The 23,565-nt window shown below is 43.7% G+C and overlaps 1 protein-coding gene across 1 annotated transcript in view; it reads right to left on the reverse strand.

Moving 5' to 3' along the window:
- LOC121571651 (attractin-like protein 1) overlaps positions 1-23,565 on the reverse strand; it is a 351,689-nt gene that overhangs the window by 244,997 nt on the left and 83,127 nt on the right. The window contains exons 8-17 of the mRNA XM_041883244.1: positions 22,754-23,009; positions 17,961-18,144; positions 16,034-16,188; positions 9,101-9,185; positions 8,462-8,673; positions 5,732-5,850; positions 5,373-5,489; positions 5,075-5,207; positions 2,067-2,254; positions 636-849 (exon numbers count right to left, since the gene is read on the reverse strand). Coding sequence (XP_041739178.1) covers positions 636-849; positions 2,067-2,254; positions 5,075-5,207; positions 5,373-5,489; positions 5,732-5,850; positions 8,462-8,673; positions 9,101-9,185; positions 16,034-16,188; positions 17,961-18,144; positions 22,754-23,009 — 1,663 coding nt within the window. The remainder of the gene's footprint in view (positions 1-635; positions 850-2,066; positions 2,255-5,074; positions 5,208-5,372; positions 5,490-5,731; positions 5,851-8,461; positions 8,674-9,100; positions 9,186-16,033; positions 16,189-17,960; positions 18,145-22,753; positions 23,010-23,565) is intronic.

Raw genomic sequence — 23,565 nt, forward strand, 5'->3', positions numbered from 1 at the left:
AAAGCCGCACATTTGAGGCCTCATTTTTTTGGGCTCCCCAGCTATTTTGGGCTCCTAAATGTGTCCAAGCATGGTTCAGTGGAGCTAAACGCAGACAGAATAAGACAGTGAGTCAGGCGGGCCTGCTCGTGTTTTCTGTTTCCTTGTGTGTGTATGTGTTTGTGTGAGTGGGATGGTCGGTCACTGAGGGGCCATGATGGGAAGGAAGGTCAGCTACTGTCAAACACTCCAGGCTGTGATCTTCTCCAGTCATAAGGATGCTCTTCCTAAAACAATATCTCTCCACTAACACTCTGTCCCCTTTTAAATTCACTAGACTAGAGAATTCTGCTCATTGTCACTGATGATGACAGCCCAGAGGGTTTTCTGGTTGTAAACTTTTATTTTCCACTCCAACTGATCTCTAATTCAATAGTGCCTGATTGAGCTTTCGAATAATTACATACACATGTTCAAGGGAGGCCTCTTGGAATTCACAAGGGTTACAGGTGCCTTTGAGAATTAGTCTCTATTTAGTCTCTATTATTCAATCACCATCACCTCCATTCTTCTTCAGCTCTCCTTCCCTTTCCCTCCCTCCCTTTTCCCCTCCCTTTTTCCCTCCCTCTCCCTCTTTCTCCCAGTCCCTCTCTCACCGACTGGTTTTTCACAGATGAGTCCATCAGTGGTGGCGGTGCAGGGATTGGCCTTGAGCCCTGCCACCTCTACCTTCTCCAGGTAGGCACAGAAGCCTGAGTCGCTGGGCTCCCCGGGCAGCCACTGCAGGGAGGAGTTGGTGAAGGGAGACATGTCCTCCCAGCCCCAGTACGAGATGTTGATCTTCCTTAGACCCACCCACGGAGCTAACTTCTACAGGACAGAGAGGGGAGAGAAAGAGGTAGGAGAGAGAGGGAGAAGAAAAGGGATGGAGAAAGAGGGGAAGAGAAAGGTGAAAGAAGGAAGAATATGAGAGACAGAGAGAAAAGGGAGAGAGGAAGGTTCAGGATGGAGAGCCTGAAATCTAAGCTAAGAATTCTCTCTATTCTCCATAGTATGTTGAGGGCCAGTCAGAGTATGAAAACATGTTATTAATTTCTCAACATAAATCATACATATTTGATTTGTGCCATGTTTATGTGAAATCTTAAATCAAACCGTTGGGAAAATTGCTATAATTACAGTGAAAGTTCCCGACCTCAGACTTACAGCCAACACCAACCCATAAAACCAAGACAGGCCAGAGTCATTAAACTAAGGTATTTATTTTGACTTTTAAAAATGTCTGTGAGTTTGAGTTATTTCTTAAATGGGCAATAATGTCTCAAAAGTTTTACCTGTAATAAATTGTTAATTAGCCAGTTAACACCGGCTATGATCTATCACACAGTAAAAATTTATGAGGGCATAACATTTGAGTAATCGAAGGAGATTGCCGTGAGTCAAATCCTGAAAAATGTGTTGCAGTACGCTAAAATGTACTTTAATTCAAAATTCCTATTACAGGCCATGGAGAGCATCAGCTCCTTCCAAATAACTGTCAGAAAAGAGGAGGGAAAACTATTTCCTCTGCATCCTAAAACAACGAAGGTGAGCTTTGTTATTAAGAATAGTGTTAATCTTCAAAGAGCAGACAGAAGCTGCTTAAACACTCCACCCCAAAAATCATAGCAAGAGGTCCTCTTGCTCTATTCTTTAATCAATAGCACCAGTCAAACACCAGTCAAATATTTGCTCCTGCATATCCTCCTGACAGCGCAATCACTGGAAAAGTCAACATGTGTGGTGGGGATATAAACAGGGAGTATGACTCTTGAGAAAACAAATACAAGTTTGGTTGGGATCAGGGAAATCTAGTTTAGATTGATATGTAAACATTGGATAACGTGGGCTGATTCATCAGTAAATAAGCTAAGACTTCAACATGTGTTCAACATGTTCGGTTTCACATTATCATGGGGTAAGTTTCATGAGGTCTGTCATGGCCGTTCCGCAGGCCTTCGACTTGGAAAAGTACATTCCTCATGATAGTCCTTGATAAAGTACTATGTTTAAAACAACACACTATTTTAAACAGGCGTTTCCCTTACCTTCTCTTGTAGCTGGTACTTCTGCAACTCGTCCAGTACAAAGTCCACCTGCTTGGCGGTGGTGAGGGAGGCTATGTTCCCTTCCAGGTTCTTACAGTAGTGCTGGGCGTTGTCATAGCTCTCCCTGCTGGAGTTGATCCTGAGGCAAGCCTCCCCAACGTGGTGCCAGCCTTCCCCACAGAGCTGAGCTGTAGACAGGGAGAGAGCAGTAATTTAGACCCAGGCTTCTGACTGTGTTGGGCCACACAATTGGATGGTGCACAGACTTCACACAACTGGAGGACTCAATACCCCTCAAGGATCTCAACTACATTTGATATACATCTCACTACACACACATTAATTAAGCTAGTATATCACTAATGTAAAAGCAAAGTTGATTGACCAATATCTTATAATTGTTTTTATTTTTAGGAACTCAGTCGGGGTCTCAACTTACTGTTGAGAGTTAGAATAGTAGAATACACATTCTAACTAACAAGAAATGTGGTAGTGCATCAGCAGTTTTTCTCAGGGGACCCCCGTTGATTGTGTTAGTCACTCTCACTCAGATATCATATGAACATGGCATAATTCATTGCAAAATGTGTAGAATTGCAGGAAATTCTCTTTAAAACTGCACATATTTTTCTCTTTGCCCAATGGAAAAATGAGTAGAATTGCAGAAAATGTGCTTTAAAACCACAACATTTTCTCTACACCCCATGACAAAATGTGTAGAATTGTTTTTTTCTCTCCACCATCAAGAGGGGGACCACTAAAATGTTTTGACCGTGAGGTGGAGGGCCACCAAACCAAATCTCACTTACGGCCTCCAAAAAGCTAGGACCAGCCCTGACCTCATGGTGTGAATTTAAGAACAGTCAGTCAATCAGTTGAGATGTAGATTGAGAATGATGGATTATGCTTCAAAGAGGCTTGCATCGACCACCCTGATTGAATACACAAGTATGTGTTTGTCAAGCACAAGTATACAGTTGTGCTCTGACTGACAGACACATCAAACAGTGGGAGAAATGGATGAGGGACGAGACCTTCGTTAATAAGCAACAATTTGCAGAGATTAAAGGAGAAACAACTCCGGTTTCATCTCAGGAATGTCTCTGCTTATTTTGGAGACTTGCGCTGATTACAATCATAGTTGGATAATGGTTACCACCATCACATTATTTTCATCAGACTAAGAAATAAACCCTTTTTTCAACCATAAAAGGCTGTTGAAAAGATGTCCAACCAGAGAGCAGTACTGACATGAACACTAACAAACACATGGCTAGAGTTACAGTCTTTAGAACTGGGGTGTCAAACTTATTTTGCCCCAGGAGCCACATTCGGTCTTGAGGGCCGCACTGAAAATGTGTTATATTTCCTTGCCGTCAAAATTGGAAGAAAGAAATAGTCCTCGATCCATGGTTTTTAAAATTTCCGATGCTCCCTGACTGTCTAGTGATTATTAGCGAGCTGGACAGTCAAGAAGCTGTATGAATATAGGTCTATTGACTGTGCACAGTGATTATTAGCGAGCTGGACAATCAAGAAGCTGTATGAATATAGGTCCATTATCATTTCTACACAGTTTCGATTTGGTTTTAGTCATTTTGAGGTATCTAGAGTTAGTTTCCCCCCATGCATCCTGTTTGCAATAAGGCACTAAAGTAAAACTGCAAAAAATGTAGCAAAGAAATGAACTTTATGTCCTGAATACAAAGCGTTATGTTTGGGGCAAATCCAACACAATACATCACTGACTACCACTCTTCATATTTTCAAGCATTGTGCTGGCTGCATCATGTTATGGGTATGCTTGTCATCGGCAAGGACTAGGGAGTTTTTAAGAATAAAAAGAAACCGAATAGACCTAAGCAAAGGCAAAACCGTAGAAGAAAACCTGGTTATGTCTGCTTTCCAATATACACTGGGAGACAAATTCACCATTCAGCAGGACAATAACCTTTCCAAGTCGCTTACCAAGACGACATTGAACATTCCTGAGTGACCTAGTTACAGTTTTGACTTAAATCGGCTTGAAAATCTATGGCAAGATTGAAAATGTCTGTCTAGCAATAATAAACAACCAACTTGACAGAGCTTGAAAACATTTTAAAAGAATAATGTGCAAATATTGTACAATCCAGGTGTGCAAAGATCTTAGAGACTTACCCAGAAAGACTCAGAGCTGTAATCACTGCCAAATGTGATTCTAACATGTATTGACTCAAGGGGTTGAATACATATGTAATCAAGATATAATCGTTTTCTTTCCTTTTTTTTCTCCTTTTTTTTTTTAAACAAATATTATAATATTTCTTCCACTTTGACATTAGAGTATTTTGTGTAGATCGTTGACAAAAAATTACAATTAAATCAATTTTAATCCCAACTTGTAACACAACAAAATGTGGAAAAAGTCAAGGGGTGTGTATACTTTCTGAAGGCACTGTAGTTACTGGGCTCTCATTTGTGAATCAGCTGAGGCTCCATTTTCATATCATCAAGTAAACAATTATAATTGGCCTACATCCCGTCCCCACGCAGGAGAGGAGAGTGTATTTGGGCCCTGTGTAGCTCAGTTGGTAGAGCATGGCGCTTGCAACGCCAGGGTTGTGGGTTTGATTCCCACGGGGGGCCAGTATGAAAAAATAAAAAGAATGTATGCACTCACTAACTGTAAGTCGCTCTGGATAAGAGCGTCTGCTAAATGACAAAAATGTAAATTTGTGGATGTACTGTATTTGGAGGTGTGTAGACGTGCGTGTGTGTCTGGGTATGTGTTTGTTTGTGAGTGTTTTTGTCTTGAACTCCTTCTGGAGCTTTGAAAAATGAGAGCAATAAATCCACTTCAGAGACAGGGGAAAAACATGTTTTCCCTGGGGAAACGCTACAAGAGTGTTAATAATGAATCAAACATTAGCATAAGTTCTCCAAGCATTCAAACTTGCTTGTAGCTGTCAAACAGGTAGTCAGCCAAGCAGAGTTCTTGCTTGTTTTGAGTTTTTGGAAGTTCTCACCAGGGATGGCATGGCACTCCTGTTGCTGGAGCTCCCATTGACAGTTGAGGTTGAGGGAGCAGCTCTTACAGTTAACCAGCTTACTGCAGATATGTTCATTTCTCACATGGCATTTGATGAAGTTCTTCACAGACTGCGAAGAAAGAGTACAACCAACAAACATCAACATAGTTATTATTATGGTGAATTTACTTCATAGTATTGGGGTCATGTAAATCTGAAATGTGTGCATTGGCAGAACAGAAAAGTATGGTTTGGCATTAAAGGAAAAGCCCCTGCAATAGTATGGAATACCCACGTGTCCCATACTCTTGGCCCCTTGCTTCCACACAGAGAGCTGTTGTTCAGAGAGCATGGACGGGGGAGGGGCCAGGGACAGAGGACCTCTATGCTGCTGCGCTAGCTCTAGGGTCAGCTATAGACACACACAGAGGAGACAGCAGGGGCAAGCATTAGGCTAACTGACACAGTTAGCCAAGCAGGTGCGATAATAGCGACTTAGTACACTACAACAACTAGAGTTAAGTAGTGACTCAAGAGAAGGCAAGCTTAAAGCTGCCTGACTATTCATGCTGCGTAATTAATTGACAAATGTAGCTAATAAGATCCCAGCTGTGATTGTGCTGTCTCACTACTGCCCCCTGTAGGCAGACTCACCACAGTGCAGTTGCTGGAGGCAGAGATGCACTTCTTGTCTTCACACCACTGGCAGCCGTTGGTGTTGGCAGTGCAGCTGACACAGTCAGAGAACCTGAAGCACCTCTCGTCTGCACTATCTGGAGGGGGGATGACACAGTTTAACAACAGAGTACAGTTAGTCTAGACTGCACTGTCTGGGGGGGGGGACACAGTTTAACAATGGAGCACTCGACACAGAGTTTTATAAGGGAACAGAGTTAGAGAACCCAGTCAAAAAGAGAGATCAAGTTCAGGATCAGTGGTAACTGTAGCAGAACAGAGACTGGGCAGTGACATTGTCCTCTCTACCAGGATTCTGTGTACAGAATATCAGTCTAGACATAGTGAGAGAATACAATACTAGAGAACAGCAGGTCAAGAGACACAATCAAAGTGACTCAATCAACAAATAAAATAGGGTTGACATGCAAATGCCCCCTGCAACACCAGTAGGAAAACAGAAAGGTAGATGGGTTTAGCTCAATATGCCTATCATTTCTATTTGCCCTGTAGAGCCAATTCCAACTCATACCCTCCATGCCAGCAGCCACTGTCAAATGACTGACTGAACGATTTGAGAAGGACAGAGGATAAACAGTGTGATTATCTGTCATCAACTAGAGTCATTTCATTAGTTAATCACCGGTCCAATTCACCTCCGATAACACTCTAAAACCACCCTGTAATTATGATTATGATCTTAACCTCGGGTTTGCCCACATATACAAACAAAATATGTGTTTCTGCAACCGTGTGAGTGTATTTGTATTTGCATAATTGTATTTGCCTCCGAATGAGATTATTGTGTTGGTCCTGACCTTTTGTTCCCACCACTATGTACATAGGCCTTATGAGAAATCAGAATTATTATTACTCTCAAAAAGCATGATGATTCATACAGCACAGCATAAGAGGCAGGTAGGAACAGGAGAGTTTGATGTGAAATAAAGATTGGCTCCATGATGGACAGCTCAACTAGAACATGTACAGTGGGGAAAAAAAGTATTTAGTCAGCCACCAATTGTGCAAGTTCTCCCACTTAAAAAGATGAGAGAGGCCTGTAATTTGCATCATAGGTACACGTCAACTATGACAGACAAATTGAGAAAAAAAAATCCAGAAAATCACATTGTAGGATTTTAAATGAATTTATTTGCAAATTATGGTGGAAAATAAGTATTTGGTCACCTAAAAACAAGCAAGATTTCTGGCTCTCATAGACCTGTAACTTCTTCTTTAAGAACCTCCTCTGTCCTCCACTCGTTACCTGTATTAATGGCACCTGTTTGAACTTGTTATCAGTATAAAAGACACCTGTCCACAACCTCAAACAGTCACACTCCAAACTCCACTATGGCCAAGACCAAAGAGCTGTCAAAGGACACCAGAAACAAAATTGTAGACCTGCACCAGCCTGGGAAGACTGAATCTGCAATAGGTAAGCAGCTTGGTTTGAAGAAATCAACTGTGGGAGCAATTATTAGGAAATGGAAGACATACAAGACCACTGATAATCTCCCTCGATCTGGGGCTCCACGCAAGATCTCACCCCATGGGGTCAAAATGATCACAAGAACGGTGAGCAAAAATCCCAGAACCACACGGGGGGACCTAGTGAATGACCTACAGAGAGCTGGGACCAAAGTAACAAAGCCTACCATCAGTAACACACTACGCCGCCAGGGACTCAAATCCTGCAGTGCCAGACGTGTCCCCCTGCTTAAGCCAGTACATGTCCAGGCCCGTCTGAAGTTTGCTAGAGTGCATTTGGATGATCCAGAAGAGGATTGGGGAGAATGTCATATGGTCAGATGAAACCAAAATAGAACTTTTTGGTAAAAACTCAACTCGTCATGTTTGGAGGACAAAGAATGCTGAGTTGCATCCAAAGAACACCATACCTACTGTGAAGCATGGGGGGTGGAAACATCATGCTTTGGGGCTGTTTTTCTGCAAAGGGACCAGGACGACTGATCCGTGTAAAGGAAAGAATGAATGGGGCCATGTATCGTGAGATTTTGAGTGAAAACCTCCTTCCATCAGCAAGGGCATTGAAGATGAAACGTGGCTGGGTCTTTCAGCATGACAATGATCCCAAACACACTGCCCGGGCAACGAAGGAGTGGCTTCGTAAGAAGCATTTCAAGGTCCTGGAGTGGCCTAGCCAGTCTCCAGATCTCAACCCCATAGAAAATCTTTGGAGGGAGTTGAAAGTCCGTGTTGCCCAGCGACAGCCCCAAAACATCACTGCTCTAGAGGAGATCTGCATGGAGGAATGGGCCAAAATACCAGCAACAGTGTGTGAAAACCTTGTGAAGACTTACAGAAAACGTTTGACCTGTGTCATTGCCAACAAAGGGTATATAACAAAGTATTGAGAAACTTTTGTTATTGACCAAATACTTATTTTCCACCATAATTTGCAAATAAATTCATTAAAATCCTATAATGTAATTTTTTCTCATTTTGTCTGTCATAGTTGACGTGTACCTATGATGAAAATTACAGGCCTCTCTCATCTTTTTAAGTGGGAGAACTTGCACAATTGGTGGCTGACTAAATACTTTTTTTCCCAACTGTATCCATTAGTCAGTTAACTACCAGAGAGGGAAGTCGAAATCATCCCTCCCCCATGACAAATATACAAATAAAAACATGTCAACACACGTATCCTATGGTGAATACAGAGCAATATCATGCAACACATACTGGTGCGTGTGGGGCAGAAGGGAGCGGGCACGCTGCCGTTGGCATGGCCGGTGTCCCAGGGGACACAGTGGTCCCTAAGCCAGACACAGCGGATACCAGGGCCAGCGTTGGCACAGCGCTGCTCCTCACTGAAGGCCTGGCAGCTGGGAGGAGTGTAGACCAGCACGTCATTCAGCAGCACACCAGAGAAGCCTCCAAACACATACATGGACCTGGGGAGAGAACACGATCACACTTTATTTGGATAATCCATCTGTAGATGCTCTGCAAATGGTCATACCATCAACAAACAATCTGTTGATAAGCAACTGCTTGCTAAGGTCATGGTTAGGGTTAGCGTTAGGCTAAAAATAAGGTTTAGGGTAAGGGTTAAGGTTAAGGTTAGAGTTAGGGCTGGGGTAAGGGTTACGTATAGGGTTAGGATATGGGTTAAGGTCAGGGTTAGTAGATAGTTGAAATGTTACTGATAGTCTGTAGAGCATCTACAGATGGACTATCCAAATAAAGTGTTACCGAGAACACAACGCAGGAAATACTCAGAGTACACATCATTACCAGGAACACTGCGGAAACTGATGTCAGGAAACTGCGAGAATACCAAGTAACGGAGGGGCAATATACTGAATGTGAGTGACTGACCCATTGCTGATGACGGAGGTGTGGCCAAAGCGGTTGACAACACGGTGGAGATCTGGCCTGGGCAGGACTTTCCATTCATCACAAGCTGAAAAGAACAAACATGCACATAGTGATCAGTTTTTGCTTCAGTAGAAACGTTGTAACTTGTATCATCTTGTGTAGGGTACTGCAACTCTCCCTCCATATCATACTCATACTATCACCCAAGCAACCGTGACAGGCAACCCTCTGGACCCCAGATTGAGTTTTGAATTGAAGGTCTTTATCTTTATATTATGTAGCCAGGTAATCTGAGCTCCTTGGCATTTGTTCTCTACAGCCCACCCAATTTGCCCGTCTCTCTCTGCTTCACACTTTTTAATTTGGCAATTAACCCAGGTCCATTACTTAGCAACAGGGGAAAACCAGTGTTCCTTTTTGCCTGGATTTCATTTCAGTAGGCCTGTACCATACCACCCTACTGTACATACTGAAACACAGAAGAGGTTCCAGGGCCACTGAGACAGAATATCTGTGAGACCTGAGACTGGGTACACACACACACACACACACACGGGCGCACGTACACACACATGCACACACACGCACACACACACACACACACACACCCCATCTGCACTGTTGCACACACATACAATCTACAATGGAAGTGTCAACTCTACATTATTAACACATTATATGAGAATCCTGTGGACAGAGGCTGTGGAGATTGGCCTGTATGAATATCATGGTCCCCTTGGCTGTAGGGCTGGGTGTGTCAAGCCCAGCAGTGATTAACACTGTGTGTCAGCATAGCAGAGCACTAGGGGTCATACCCTAGAAACAGGGCCATCATAAACAACTAACTGCAGCTAGAAAATATGCCTTTTACGATTGCATGAATAACCATCATTAAAGTTGAATCCACTGCAGCTGCTATTAGACAATTCTAGGGTAGTGGTGGTGGTGGCGGGCACACAGGCCCTTAATGGTAGTTTGATTACCAATCTCCTAGGACCATGGTCAGGAACCGCACTGATCCATGGGTAGGCTACAACAAGTCTACCTGGAGCAGCTCTGACAACACAGCCCACAATGTAGCTAGACAATTTGTCTGTCAGTGATTATCTACCAATCTGCTCAGAGCAAACAAATAATAACAGAGAGAAAATGATAGTAGGCAAAGTCGATTTCTTCACTTTGTCAATATCACGCGCCAAATCATGTTACATTGAGAGAGTACAACGTTCAGTTTCCTCACTGTTAGTGGGATCCTCGGAGAGTATAAACGCCAACCTCTTAACATAATGTATTTGAATTGTTTATTATGTAGCCGCCTCTGAATATGACTTCATAAACCAGTTTATTCATCCATTGATCTTGTCTGTTGGGGATTCTAGTCTGTGGTACAGAGTAATGGTTCTAAGAGCAATCACGATCGTGTATTTTAGCATTTCATTTTACAGCTTTCTGACGCTTTACAACCCACAAGTCCACTATTGCATTAATATGTAAATGTCCCATTTACCCAGATGAGTTGTCCAATATAAACTGTGCTTGGGAGTTAAATGTGCAGCCAGGTTGCAAACGACCACGCAAGTGCTTGGCTAATTGGGACCGCGTTTAAAGGAAAAGACAAGTCAACAACACCAGTCCAGATCAGAAGGCGCTTTAATCCCTTCCTAAAGACCAAGGGGCTCTCTGACAGGGTCATGGTGTGATCAGGTTTTTATGTCAATCATTCTAATGCTCTCTCTCAGCTGGTCAGACTCAGACCTACAGTACTTTTTGATAGTCGCATAAGATAGAGATGTGCATAGGTGATGCGGTGGCTAAGGGGACAGACCAAAATAAGTATTTGTGACAGACCACCAGTAGTTAAATTGGAATCCTGACGTTTGCACTATCTGAGGCCTACTACCTATCCTGACGCCTGGAGCTAGAGTGAATCCATACCCCAGACATGCACTGACAGACAGCCCAATGGGTCTTCCAACCAACTGAGGTGTACTGGAGATAGAGATGACTCTCTATAATGACAATTCCTGATACTTATCACAACGGTCCCCCTATTTCATTTCCTCCCAGGAAATTGGCAGAGGAACCATGAATAATGTACAGGTAGACAGAGGGAGATGACAGGAGAATCAGCAGACCAAATCTGCACCAGTCGAGAGTGATGGGGAAATCATACTCATTCAAATGGCAAACTTAATGAAATGTGTTTTTGTGTTCGGGGGCCGCTTTGAGAGACACTGTCTAGAGCTCCAATATAAACAGGTCACTCTTGTTGAAGACGGCGCTGCCAGTTGCCTTTCAGGGGGTGTGGGGACAAAACATTTTTAATTAGATTTCATTTCCCCCAAATCTAATTAGAAGTATGAAGATGGGGTAATGAGGGGGGGGGGCATCTGCCATCTGTGTCGACCTGTATTAAATCTCTCGTAGAAGAAAAACACAAAAAGCTAATAACGCGCTCCCCCTCCAAGGTTAGCGGAGAAAAACAAAAACAAATTAGCGCTTAAAACCGTCTCTCAGCGTGCGTGGCGGGGCCGATGGAGAGAGGGTGCGGTAGAGTGAGGCCTCTTCCACAGGTGGAACTAATTAATTAGCTCAAAGAGAGAGGAGCGGAGACGAGAGGAAGTCATATCAGTCCATTAACTAATAAATGAGACTTTTAACACATTCAACTAGAGAAACCTGTTAGCACTTGAAGTGCTGTTGACACATCTCATATGTACTGTAGTAGGCTACAATGTCTTTCAGCATTACTTGAGTAAGAAGCATCATTCACTATAGCTAAGTTTTGGTCTAGGTTCAGGCATGATTTATAACCAAAATGTCAAATTGTTCCATTATTGTAAAAACAATACAGGGAAAATGCCTTCCATAAACCTTTTCTCTCTATAAGAGGATGATAATGGAGATTGTTAATTTGGCTTTATAATGAAATTAGTCAACAATGTCCAGTGACAACCCAGTCCTCAGGGACTATAATGAATGACAGGTCGCCAAGAGGCCATGTCTGGCCAAACACTGGTCTGTATAACGGCGCTTCAATCACAGAGATTGGTCTTGCCTGGGCTTGAGTGAAGAGTCTAGACCACACTCCCCAAGCCAAGCATCAGTCTAGCCTACCACCTTGAACATAAAACAATCAGTCGCTTTCGGATTATAAAAGTGACATTGGACTTTTTATCCCTTGGAGTGGCCTACTCAGGGTGATTGGACTGGCTATTTAAATGAATAAGAATGAGAGTGGAGCAGTGACCCTCCATGACTGCAGGAGAAGGCTTGGAAGCTATAGTCAAGTTCTTCAACGTTCTTCAAACATCTTGTCCTTATCTGGATTGGCTACAACTTCTAATTAGCACATAAACGTTATTCTTTAATGTATTTTCTTTATTTGAATGTATTACCACATCTAGTACTTTAATGACTCATTGACTTAATGTTGTCTCCTCTTTCTCTCTCTTGTCCCAATCTTGCTATTTATTTTGTCTCACTCTCTCTCTCTTTTAATTATCCATCAACCCTCCCCTCCTCTCTCAGTGCAGTAAAATTTGTGAAGGGTGGCTGGTGAACAGAGTCAGGGAAGGGCTGGCTGTAGAGATTTGAGGACGGAGTATTGATGAATAAATTATTTGATTTGTTTAGTAAGGGGAGACCCTATACCTCTGCTGAGTTGTGATATGGGAACATGTAAACAAACATTTACTGTGTTTTGATAGGGTAGGACTCTTGTTGCATCTGATATGATTTGACATCAAATTTGACTGAGAATCTGATGGATGCAACAACTACTGGGGCTTTGTAAAACCACTTTCTCGATTTCCATCTAAAAAGCCTTACTCCTGTTTTATCTCCCTCAGTCCTCACCTCCTTTAGCTTACTCCTCTCCATCTCCCTCCATCCCTTTCTCCCTGCATCCTTCTCTTCCTCGCTTGCCTCCCTCCCTGTGCTCAGCATGTCCTGTAATGCCCCTGCAGAGCCACTTTATTCAAAACAAATATTCATAAAAGAGCAGACGCCATCTGGCCGGCTCCCATTCTGCAGCTCTTTATGGGGCGTTAATGATCCCCACTGTATTACTGTCAGCACTGAAAGGTGAGCTGTAACTCACATCACGAGATCTCATGTAAAAACCCAGGTAGTCTAAACACACACACAGGGTGGCACACACATGCACACACATGCACACGCACACCTCTAAACCTTTAGTACTAAACCACCCTTTTATATCTTGCAGAGGATAGCTTACTAACTCCAAAGAGGAGGGCAAAATAACTTTACCTGACCAGGGGGTAATGAAGAGTCGATCATGAGCAGGACTGTTGCAGTGACCGTATTACCGTCACACCAGCAGTCATGAGTCATGACCGCAGTGAAATTCCATGTGACCGTTGAGTCACGGTAATCTCCTTTTATGCACTCTGGACATGCGTTGGTAGTACCCAACTCGCTAAAGAACATCAGGTCGCTAATGGCCTGGTACTCAGTGCTCTTTTGTCCCTGTAACCACTCTGACATCAATGTAAATGAAATCGAAACTCAGATGTTTTGTTTTTTTGTCATTTAGCAGACGCTCTTATCCAGAGCGATTTACAGGAGCAATTAGGGTTAAGTGCCTTGCTCAAGGGCACATCGACAGATTTTTCACCTAGTCGGCTCGGGGATTAAAACCAGTGACCTTTCGGTTACTGGCACAACACTCTTAACCACTAAGCTACCTGCCGCCACATCAAACAATTAACATCAAAACAGTATCATGCTTTAAAAACTCACCGTTAGGCAAAATGTTTTGACCTCACTGTGATGATCAATTTTGAAGAAAGAAGTTCAACAACAGGTTGAAACTGAGTGGAAAACAAGGTCATTGTGGATGTTGTTTCAAAGCCAAACACAACGAAATGGACAGCGCTTTCTAAGGTGATGATTAATTAAAAGCATTTAGGATGTTGCATGTAGAACATCCATATGCATATACACTACCACTCAAAAGTTTGGACACACCTACTCATTCAAGGGTTTTTCTTTATTTTTTTATTTTTTTACATTGTAGAATAATAGTGAAGACATCAAAACTATGAAATAACACATATGGAATCATGCAGTAACCAAAAAAGCGTTAAAAAAATCAAAATATATTTTATATTCTTCTAAGTAGCCACCCTTTGCCTTGATGACAGCTTTGCACACTCTTGTTTTACCCCTTTTTTCTCCCCAATTTCGTGATTATGATCTTGTCTCATTGCTGCAACTCCCCAACGGGCTCGGGAGAGGCAAAGGTCGAGTCATGCGTCCTCCGAAACATGACCCGCCAAGCCCCGCTTCTTAACACAAGCCCGCTTAACCCAGAAGCCAGCCGCACCAATGTGTCGGAAGAAACACCGTTCAAACTGACGACCGAAGTCAGCCTGCAGGCGCCCGGCCCACCACAAGGAGTCGCTGGCCCAGCATCGTCCTAACCTGGACGACGCTGGGCCAATTGTACACCGCCCTATAGGACTCCCGGTCACAGCCGGTTATGACACAGCCTGGGATCGAACCCCAGGCTGTAGTGATGCCGCAACACTGCGATGCAGTGCCTCAGACTGCTGCACCACTCGGGAGGTCTTTTTGCAACCTTTTCAAATAGTCAATAACCTATAGTCGCATCATGCAGTCCATTAATGTTTTGATTTCTAAGACATTCTAAGCTTTGTATCATTCACAACTAAAGTTGCCAAAGTACTCTAACTCAAGTGTATATGACCTGTTTCAAACGATCACTTTTACGTTCAACATAGCCACTTCATATCCGCACTCGCTCAGAAATGGGAAAAATATCCTTTCTATGTTATTCAGCTAAGTTCAATTATATTATTCTTACAATTAAATAATATAATATAAAATAATGGCACAGGACTCATAAGGACATCTTGTCTGCTAAATGAACTAGCCTACAGCCTATGGCATGGCGCATAGCCAGATAACATACAGTAGGCCAACTCATATTCGGTTCTTCTTAAATAGATTTTCTTCATATTATAATGTTTCTTTAGACCGGTCTAAAATAAATAATGGTTTATTGTGTTATTTATTAAATTGATTTATTATACTTTTAAAAAATGTAGATGTTCTAAAGGCGCGCATCAGCGACTTGTATGCGTGGAGGCCTGGAGATGCTAAACATGTTTATGTTAATTAACGGCCAATTACCGTGAGTCCGGCAGTCATTTGCATGACAATAACTGGCTAACAAATTGTAATTACCGCCACAGCCCTAATCTTGAGTGGTTATGACTAGCTTTTGGTTGAGGGCTAGTTCCACTTTTTAAAGGATGTCTACTGTCACTGTTACAACAGAATGTGATCTTCTATCTCAGGTAATTAGGGCTGTGCATTCACCACTATGGAAAGGTATCTTAGCTTTACACTTCCACTTGACTTTCATAACAGGCTAGGGCTAATGCTGTTGTTTGTTGAGGTCAAAGGTCAGTGAACACACTTTCCCTAAGGCTGCAGAATGTCACCTGCCAGTTCTTCTTTGGTTACACTCACTGTGTGTCTGTGTGATCTGTGTGGGTCCAGGCCTGGGAGGCGGCTAACACTGGAAAATGACAAATGACAACTGTGGCTTTAGGGGTCAGGGGTCAACCCTGATGGGAGTGGGTGGGTGGTCGCATGCTTGTGATAATGAACATCACATGTATGATGTCTGGATGGAGGGTATGTGTGGTATTGTATGGTAGGGGGTGTGGGTTGGTTATACTTAACTATGTTAGTATATGTATTGAGTATGTAACATTTATACCTGTATCATATGCCTGGAGGTTGAAACTGGTAACTTATATTTTCAGCACAAAGGTGTCAAATATAGTATTTTCAAAACATTGCATCATACCAACAACAGGTGAGGAGGGGGATGGTTGTTCCCTATGATTTGTCTGTATGCATATGATTGGTCCTTACCTATGTCGTAGGCCAGGAAGTCAGCCGAGAAGCACTTGGCTCCATTACTGAGTGACGTGTCGTTGTGGGTGTTTCCTCCAAACACCAGCAGAGCACCATTGCTCAGCACTGCAGTGTGGAGGTACCGCGCCAGACCACTCTCTCTCAGGATCATCCTGTCAACACACACACACACATACACAGTCACCATGTTAATGTGTTAATGTGTCATTTATGAGAGTGTGTGTGCGTGCATGCATGTGTGTGTGCGTGCGTGTGTGCCCATCCCTGGGTGTTGATTACAGCAGTGTGTACTCCAGTCTGGGTCACGTGGCTTATGTAAGGGAACAGTTGGTCTGAAGGTCACTCTCCATAGGCCAGGTCAAATATCCAGACAGACATCATCAATCATGTGGCACCATGGACACACACACACACAAAACTCTACAGGAATATTTCAGAGCCCAATCTGCCACCTCCCATCCTCTCCTCTGCTATGGTCAAAGTGCACAGTCCCCACCGTCTGCTTAAGCGCCAACTGTACTATCCATAGATACAGATAGAGTATCTAGGGTTTTACAGACTTCATAGTTCTGAGAGGGTTTGACGATCCCATTCCAACACACAAAGACATCTGCCTAAGTAGCCTCAGTGTACACTCAACCTACCGACTGTAAATAAATGGACGGATTGCAATAAACTGTGAGCTATGTGTCAGCAAGCTTTGGCAAGAGGGCACATCAACTACCTCAATAAGTTACCAGTGAATATACAACTGACATCAGACATGAAAGACAGACAGAACTCCTGTTGAGGAACAACAGCCAGACAGACAGACACCGGCCATGCAGACAGACACTGGCCACTGTCAAACCCAAGGGATATGTCACAGTCTGGATAGACAGAGAAACAGTGAGAGAGAGGGGGGAGATTGAAAGGGTGTACGTTCCTCTGTCGCCCACCCATCTGTCAAGGTTCAGTGGAGGTCAATCTCCTCCTTTCATATCACCCTATTTATACAATCTCTGCTTCACTGTGAATCTCTCTAGCTAATCCTTCTGTATCTTTCCAGTATGCGCTGTATGGTCATGTGTTTGGCGCTGAGTGTCTAAGTACGTGGACATATGTGTACCTCCTCACAACACAATGCTGACTATTAGGAGCCTCCTGTAGCTCAGTTGGTAGAGCATGGCGCTTGCAACGCCAGGGTTGTGGGTTCGATTCCCATGGGGGGCCAGTATGAAAAATGTATGCACTCACTAACTGTAAGTCGCTCTGGATAAGAGTGTCTGCTAAATGACAAAATTGTAAATATTAGTGTGCTGTGTCAAATCTGCATTTCAGCTGTCCAGCACTGAGTGTCTAGACACAGTGTCTGAACACAGGCAAGACAAGCATCTCTGTGTTAAACATCTACCTCATGTAAGACGCCAAATGTCTGTACATTTAGCAAATAAATGCATTTTGCTACTGGGGCACTGGGGAAAATAGGCTTATTTTACACACAGTTTTCTCAGGACTGGTAAATTGACACAGCTTGTGAACTCTCAAGTGCATATGCATCTGATGATACAAGCACAAACACAGACAGAGAGACAGAGACAGAGAGACAGAGAGACAGACAGAGAGACAGACAGATAGACAGACAGGCAGACAGACAGACACAGGCAGGCAGGCAGACAGACAGACAGACAGACAGACAGACAGACAGACAGACAGACAGACAGACAGACAGGCAGGCAGGCAGGCAAGCAGGCAGGCAGACAGACAGACAGCCTGGCAGACAGGCAGGCAGGCAGGCAGACAGACAGACAGACAGACAGACAGACAGACAGACAGACATGCAGGCAGGCAGGCAGGCAGGCAGGCAGGCAGGCAGGCAGGCAGGCAGGCAGGCAGGCAGGCAGACAGACAGACAGACACTTTCTGCCAACCTAATACCACTCACCAGGTCCGTGTCTGCACCTCATAGCGATACAGCTCGTCCACCAGGCCATACTTGTTGGCAGGCAGGGCCTTGTAGCCCCCGTGGACGTACACACACCTGCTTGAGCTATCATACACACTGCTGTGGCCATAGCCACCCTGGACGATGGCCCCGTTGGTCTCAGGGACCTGCCAGTAGTTTGTCCCTGTGTGACAGAGAGGCAGAAGAGAAGTGCATCTTAGTGTGAGTGGGCCAACATGATTGGATCAGCTTTGAGACATACAGTATGGAAAATAAGTGTCCATGCTCGTGAGTGTGCGTGCCTGGGTATGTCAAATGAGAGTGTGTGTAAAAGGCTGACTCTGGTAGCCAGACCAAGCCAGCGGGCTGCTCCACCATGTACTTCAAGTCCCCTTGTGACAGATGGAGGGAGGGATGGAGAGAGGGGGAGGCCACGGAGCATGTGGATACACTGAGAAGCAGACCTCCCAACTCCCACAAGTGAAGGGAAATAGAGAAAGTGAAAAGTAGATAATGGGGGAAGGTCAAATAGTTTACTTACAGTTTGTCAGATGAGCTTTTTTATGATCTATTTCCTTCTTGCTTTCACTTACAGTCAGTCACCTAAAAGGTAGACTCAACACTCTGAATGATGACACTCAACTCTCTAAATTTGATGAAATATCACAATATTTGCTTGCAGAGAGATAGAGAGAGGGGGGGGGGGACTAGTTTGAGATGGAGAGAAAGAGATAGGGGAGACAGATATGAGGGCGGGAGAGGTGAGGGGAGGGGAGAGAGATGAGGGGCAGGGAGAGAAGGAGGTAATAAAGTGAGATTCCAGTAGAACTCAGACACATTAATTATCGTCTTCTCCCAGATGGTCTTGCCAAGGTGCCACCTCCTCTTAATGACCAGAGAGTTGAATCAGGTGTTTTTTGTGTGCTATTGGAGGTATTTGAGGACTGGAGTTGGGAACCAGTCTCCAACACTGTAGATGTCCCCTCTCTATCCCTCCCTCTTAAGCTCTCTCCACAGGCTTTAATGTGGCTGGACTGGGCTGCAGTGAGCTGTCCTGCCTCTGTCTGCCTTTGAGTCTCCTATAGGCTGAAATGCTTTATAATGCAGGCATTCGCCTGATTGTTACTCCTCAAAACACTGTAGCTTAGCGCCATCTGCTGGTATGAAAACCTAGGTGTTCCACAGTGGTCACTAGCTCTGGTTAAATGACCTTGACTCTAATGCAGTCAAGAGGATAACCTCATTTGAGTCAGAAAAGGATGTTCATATGATAGGGAAGATATACAAAACCGTGCAGAGAGCATATCCAACTGACAATCTCTTAGAAAAAATATAAACTATTGGAACCAAGACTTAAAAAGAACTGATGTTGGCCCAAGATGGAGGGAATGTTGGAGCATAACTAACGAAATGACAGTTAACGGAAATGTACGCTTAATCCAGTATAAACTAATGTATAGACACATTTTTATAAATTTTAATTCACAAATTCTACAGCACAACGGCAGAGCCATGTCTTAAGAGTAAAACTAATAATGACTCAATAATCCATGCTTTCTGGGAATGCTATGAAGTCCAGAAGTTGTGGGCAGAGTTAGAATGTTGGCTGTCAGAAGTATTACAATGTAAACGTACTTTTAATCCGTCTGTCTGCGTATTTCGAGACATGGCATAGGGGGGTGTAGTGAGATACCCGATGGGTTGGACGATTCTCTTCTTATCGATCGTCTTTAAAAAACATATACTAAAAACTTGGAAATCAATCAATCCGCCATCAATAACACAATGGAAACATTTGTAATTTAAATATTGAAAGTGCGTGGGCTACGGAGAGAAACAAAATGGTGCCGTTTCAGGTCATGTGGCGGAAAGTGATGCGGGCGCTGGAGATGGGGCTGTGTGCTAGTGGGTCTGGGCAGGTGTGATGTAGTTGATGTTTGTATGATGTTGTCATTTGTATGTGTATGTTTCGTATTGTTTATAAAAGATCAAATCTTACAAAAAAAGAGGATAACCTTAAAGGTACTGTGGAGTGTATAAGTGTCTGTTTATAGACAGTAAGTGTACTAGCCATCATAAGAATAAGACTGCTACAGAGTACTATGCAGGTAATGGTGCTACAAAAAAATAATTTAATGGGAAAAGATAGTTATCTGGGTACACATAAAAGATCCTGAGCCTTCCATAAATAGATGAGTGACAGTAACACCCAAAGATGACCCCAACAACAATGTATTCATCTTTCAGTACCATGAAATGAATCCAACGTTGCTGCGGTCATCTGTGGGTGTTGCTGTCTCTTTGCCTATTTTGCAACACTCTAAATCTGTCACCGGGTATACAGTGGGGAAAAAAAGTATTTAGTCAGCCACCAATTATGCAAGTTATCCCACTTAAAAATATGAGAGAGGCCTGTAATTTTCATCATAGGTACACGTCAACTATGACAGACAAATTGAGAAAAAATAATCCAGAAAATCACATTGTAGGATTTTTAATGAATTTATTTGCAAATTATGGTGGAAAATAAGTATTTGGTCACCTACAAACAAGCAAGATTTCTGGCTCTCACAGACCTGTAACTTCTTCTTTAAGAGGCTCCTCTGTCCTCCACTCGTTACCTGTATTAATGGCACCTGTTTGAACTTGTTATCAGTATAAAAGACACCTGTCCACAACCTCAAACAGTCACACTCCAAACTCCACTATGGCCAAGACCAAAGAGCTGTCAAAGGACACCAGAAACAAAATTGTAGACCTGCACCAGGCTGGGAAGACTGAATCTGCAATAGGTAAGCAGCTTGGTTTGAAGAAATCAACTGTGGGAGCAATTATTAGGAAATGGAAGACATACAAGACCACTGATAATCTCCCTCGATCTGGGGCTCCACGCAAGATCTCACCCCGTGGGGTCAAAATTATCACAAGAACGGTGAGCAAAAATCCCAGAACCACACGGGGGGACCTAGTGAATGACCTGCAGAGAGCTGGGACCAAAGTAACAAAGCCTACCATCAGTAACACACTACGTCGCCAGGGACTCAAATCCTGCAGTGCCAGACGTGTCCCCCTGCTTAAGCCAGTACATGTCCAGTACATTTGGATGATCCAGAAGAGGATTGGGAGAATGTCATATGGTCAGATGAAACCAAAATAGAACTTTTTGGTAAAAACTCAACTCGTCGTGTTTGGAGGACAAAGAATGCTGAGTTGCATCCAAAGAACACCATACCTACTGTGAAGCATGGGGGTGGAAACATCATGCTTTGGGGCTGTTTTTCTGCAAAGGGACCAGGACGACTGATCCGTGTAAAGGAAAGAATGAATGGGGCCATGTATCGTGAGATTTTGAGTGAAAACCTCCTTCCATCAGCAAGGGCATTGAAGATGAAACGTGGCTGGGTCTTTCAGCATGACAATGATCCCAAACACACTGCCCGGGCAACGAAGGAGTGGCTTCGTAAGAAGCATTTCAAGGTCCTGGAGTGGCCTAGCCAGTCTCCAGATCTCAACCCCATAGAAAATCTTTGGAGGGAGTTGAAAGTCCGTGTTGCACAGCAACAGCCCCAAAACATCACTGCTCTAGAGGAGATCTGCATGGAGGAATGGGCCAAAATACCAGCAACAGTGTGTGAAAACCTTGTGAAGACTTAGAGAAAACATTTGACCTGTGTTATTGCCAACAAAGAGTATATAACAAAGTATTGAGAAACGTTTGTTATTGACCAAATACTTATTTTCCACCATAATTTGCAAATAAATTCATAAAAAATCCTACAATGTGATTTTCTGGATTTTTTTTCCTCATTTTGTCTGTCATAGTTGACATGTACCTATGATGAAAATTACAGGCCTCTATCATCTTTTTAAGTGGGAGAACTTGCACAATTGGTGGCTGACTAAATACTTTTTTCCCCCACTGTATATGGGATGTAAATCTGAATTCATTCATGTGGATTATTCATCATGGCTGTTAACCCCACTTAATAACCCAATTATCTGATTATCTTGCCTCAGATATATAGCAGGCTAATGGAGGGTGGACTCATCAGTGGGCTAGTGGACTGATTGATTGATCGGCTATGAAAAGCCAACTGAGAGACCTGAGCCCTAGGACCATACGTCGGGACTACCGGCCGTGGTGACTCCTTGCTGTCCCCAGTCCGCCTGGCCTTGCTGCTATTCCAGTTTAAACTGTTCTGCCTGCGGTTATGGAACCCCTACCTGTCCCAGACCTGCTGTTTTAAACTCTAATGATCGGCTATGAAAAGCCAACTGAGATTTATTCCTGATTATTATTTGACCATGCTTGTCACTTATGAACATTTTTGAACATCTTGGCATGGTTCTGTTATAATCTCCACCCGGCACAGCCAGAAGAGGACTGGCCACCCCTCATAGCCTGGTTCCTCTCTAGGTTTCTTCCTAGGTTTTGCCTTTCTAGGGAGTTTTTCCTAGCCACCGTGCTTCTTCACCTGCATTACTAGCTGTTTGGGGTTTTAGGCTGGGTTTCTGTACAGCACTTCGAGATATTAGCTGATGTAAGAAGGGCTATATAAAATAAAATTGATTGATTGATTGATTGATTAACGTCAGACTGAGACAAATCAATTGGTTAAGAAGACAGACAAGAGAGATCAATGAATGGATAGATGGATAGATGGAGGGAGGGAAACAGTATGTGGCTAGACAGACTTCATTCACTCATTCATTTGATTCATCCACCCACCCACCCACCCATCCATCCATCCATCCATCCATCCATCCATCCATCTCTCCATTCTTGGACCTACTGATGTTGTATTCCTGCACTTTGCTGATGTAGCTGTAGACGGGTGAGTATCCGAAGATGACCACCATCACCAGGTCCCCATTGGTCAGTTCAGCCAGGTGGGCGGAGTGTCCCTCCACGGCGTAGGGCTGTCCCTGGACCAGGCTGCTCGGGGTCCTCAGGGACCAAGTACGACTAGGGATGTTAAAGACCCACAGCTCGTCTGTCACGTTGCCTGAACCGGCCTCCAGCTTCCCCCCATACATGTAGATGTCGTCCTGAGGAGGGGGGCAAACAACAGAGGCATGAGATGACAGAGAATATGTGTTAGAGATTGTGTTTCTATGTGTAAAGACAGACAAGATTAAAGGGCTTTCTATCCACGACTGCCCTCCACAATATGTCTGCTCTGTGCATGCTTGTGTTCAGTATGAGAAGAAGGCGAGACAGTGTGTGTGTGTGTGTGTGTGTGTGTGTGTGTGTGTGTGTGTGTGTGTGTGTGTGTGTGTGTGTGTGTGTGTGTGTGTGTGTGTGTGTGTGTGTGTGTGTGTGTGTGTGTGTGTGTGTGTGTGTGTGTGTGTGTGTGTGTGTGTGTGTGTGTGTGTGTGTGTGTGTGTGTGTGTGTGTGTGTGTGTGTGAGTATGTGTGTGTGTGTTGGCGCTATTGAGCTACAGCACCCTGAGCTTCTCCAGAGAGTGTATCAGCTCTGCCAGAGTGGAAGTTGGACCCCAAATACCCCACACACACACACTTGGTATAGCTACATTGCACTATGAACATCAACAATCAATAAGAAAGACTGCTGCTACAGCCCTCATACTGCAGTCAACTACC

This window comes from Coregonus clupeaformis, chromosome 1 (assembly GCF_020615455.1).
Source record: "Coregonus clupeaformis isolate EN_2021a chromosome 1, ASM2061545v1, whole genome shotgun sequence".
In the NCBI taxonomy this organism is placed as follows: Eukaryota; Metazoa; Chordata; class Actinopteri; order Salmoniformes; family Salmonidae; genus Coregonus; species Coregonus clupeaformis.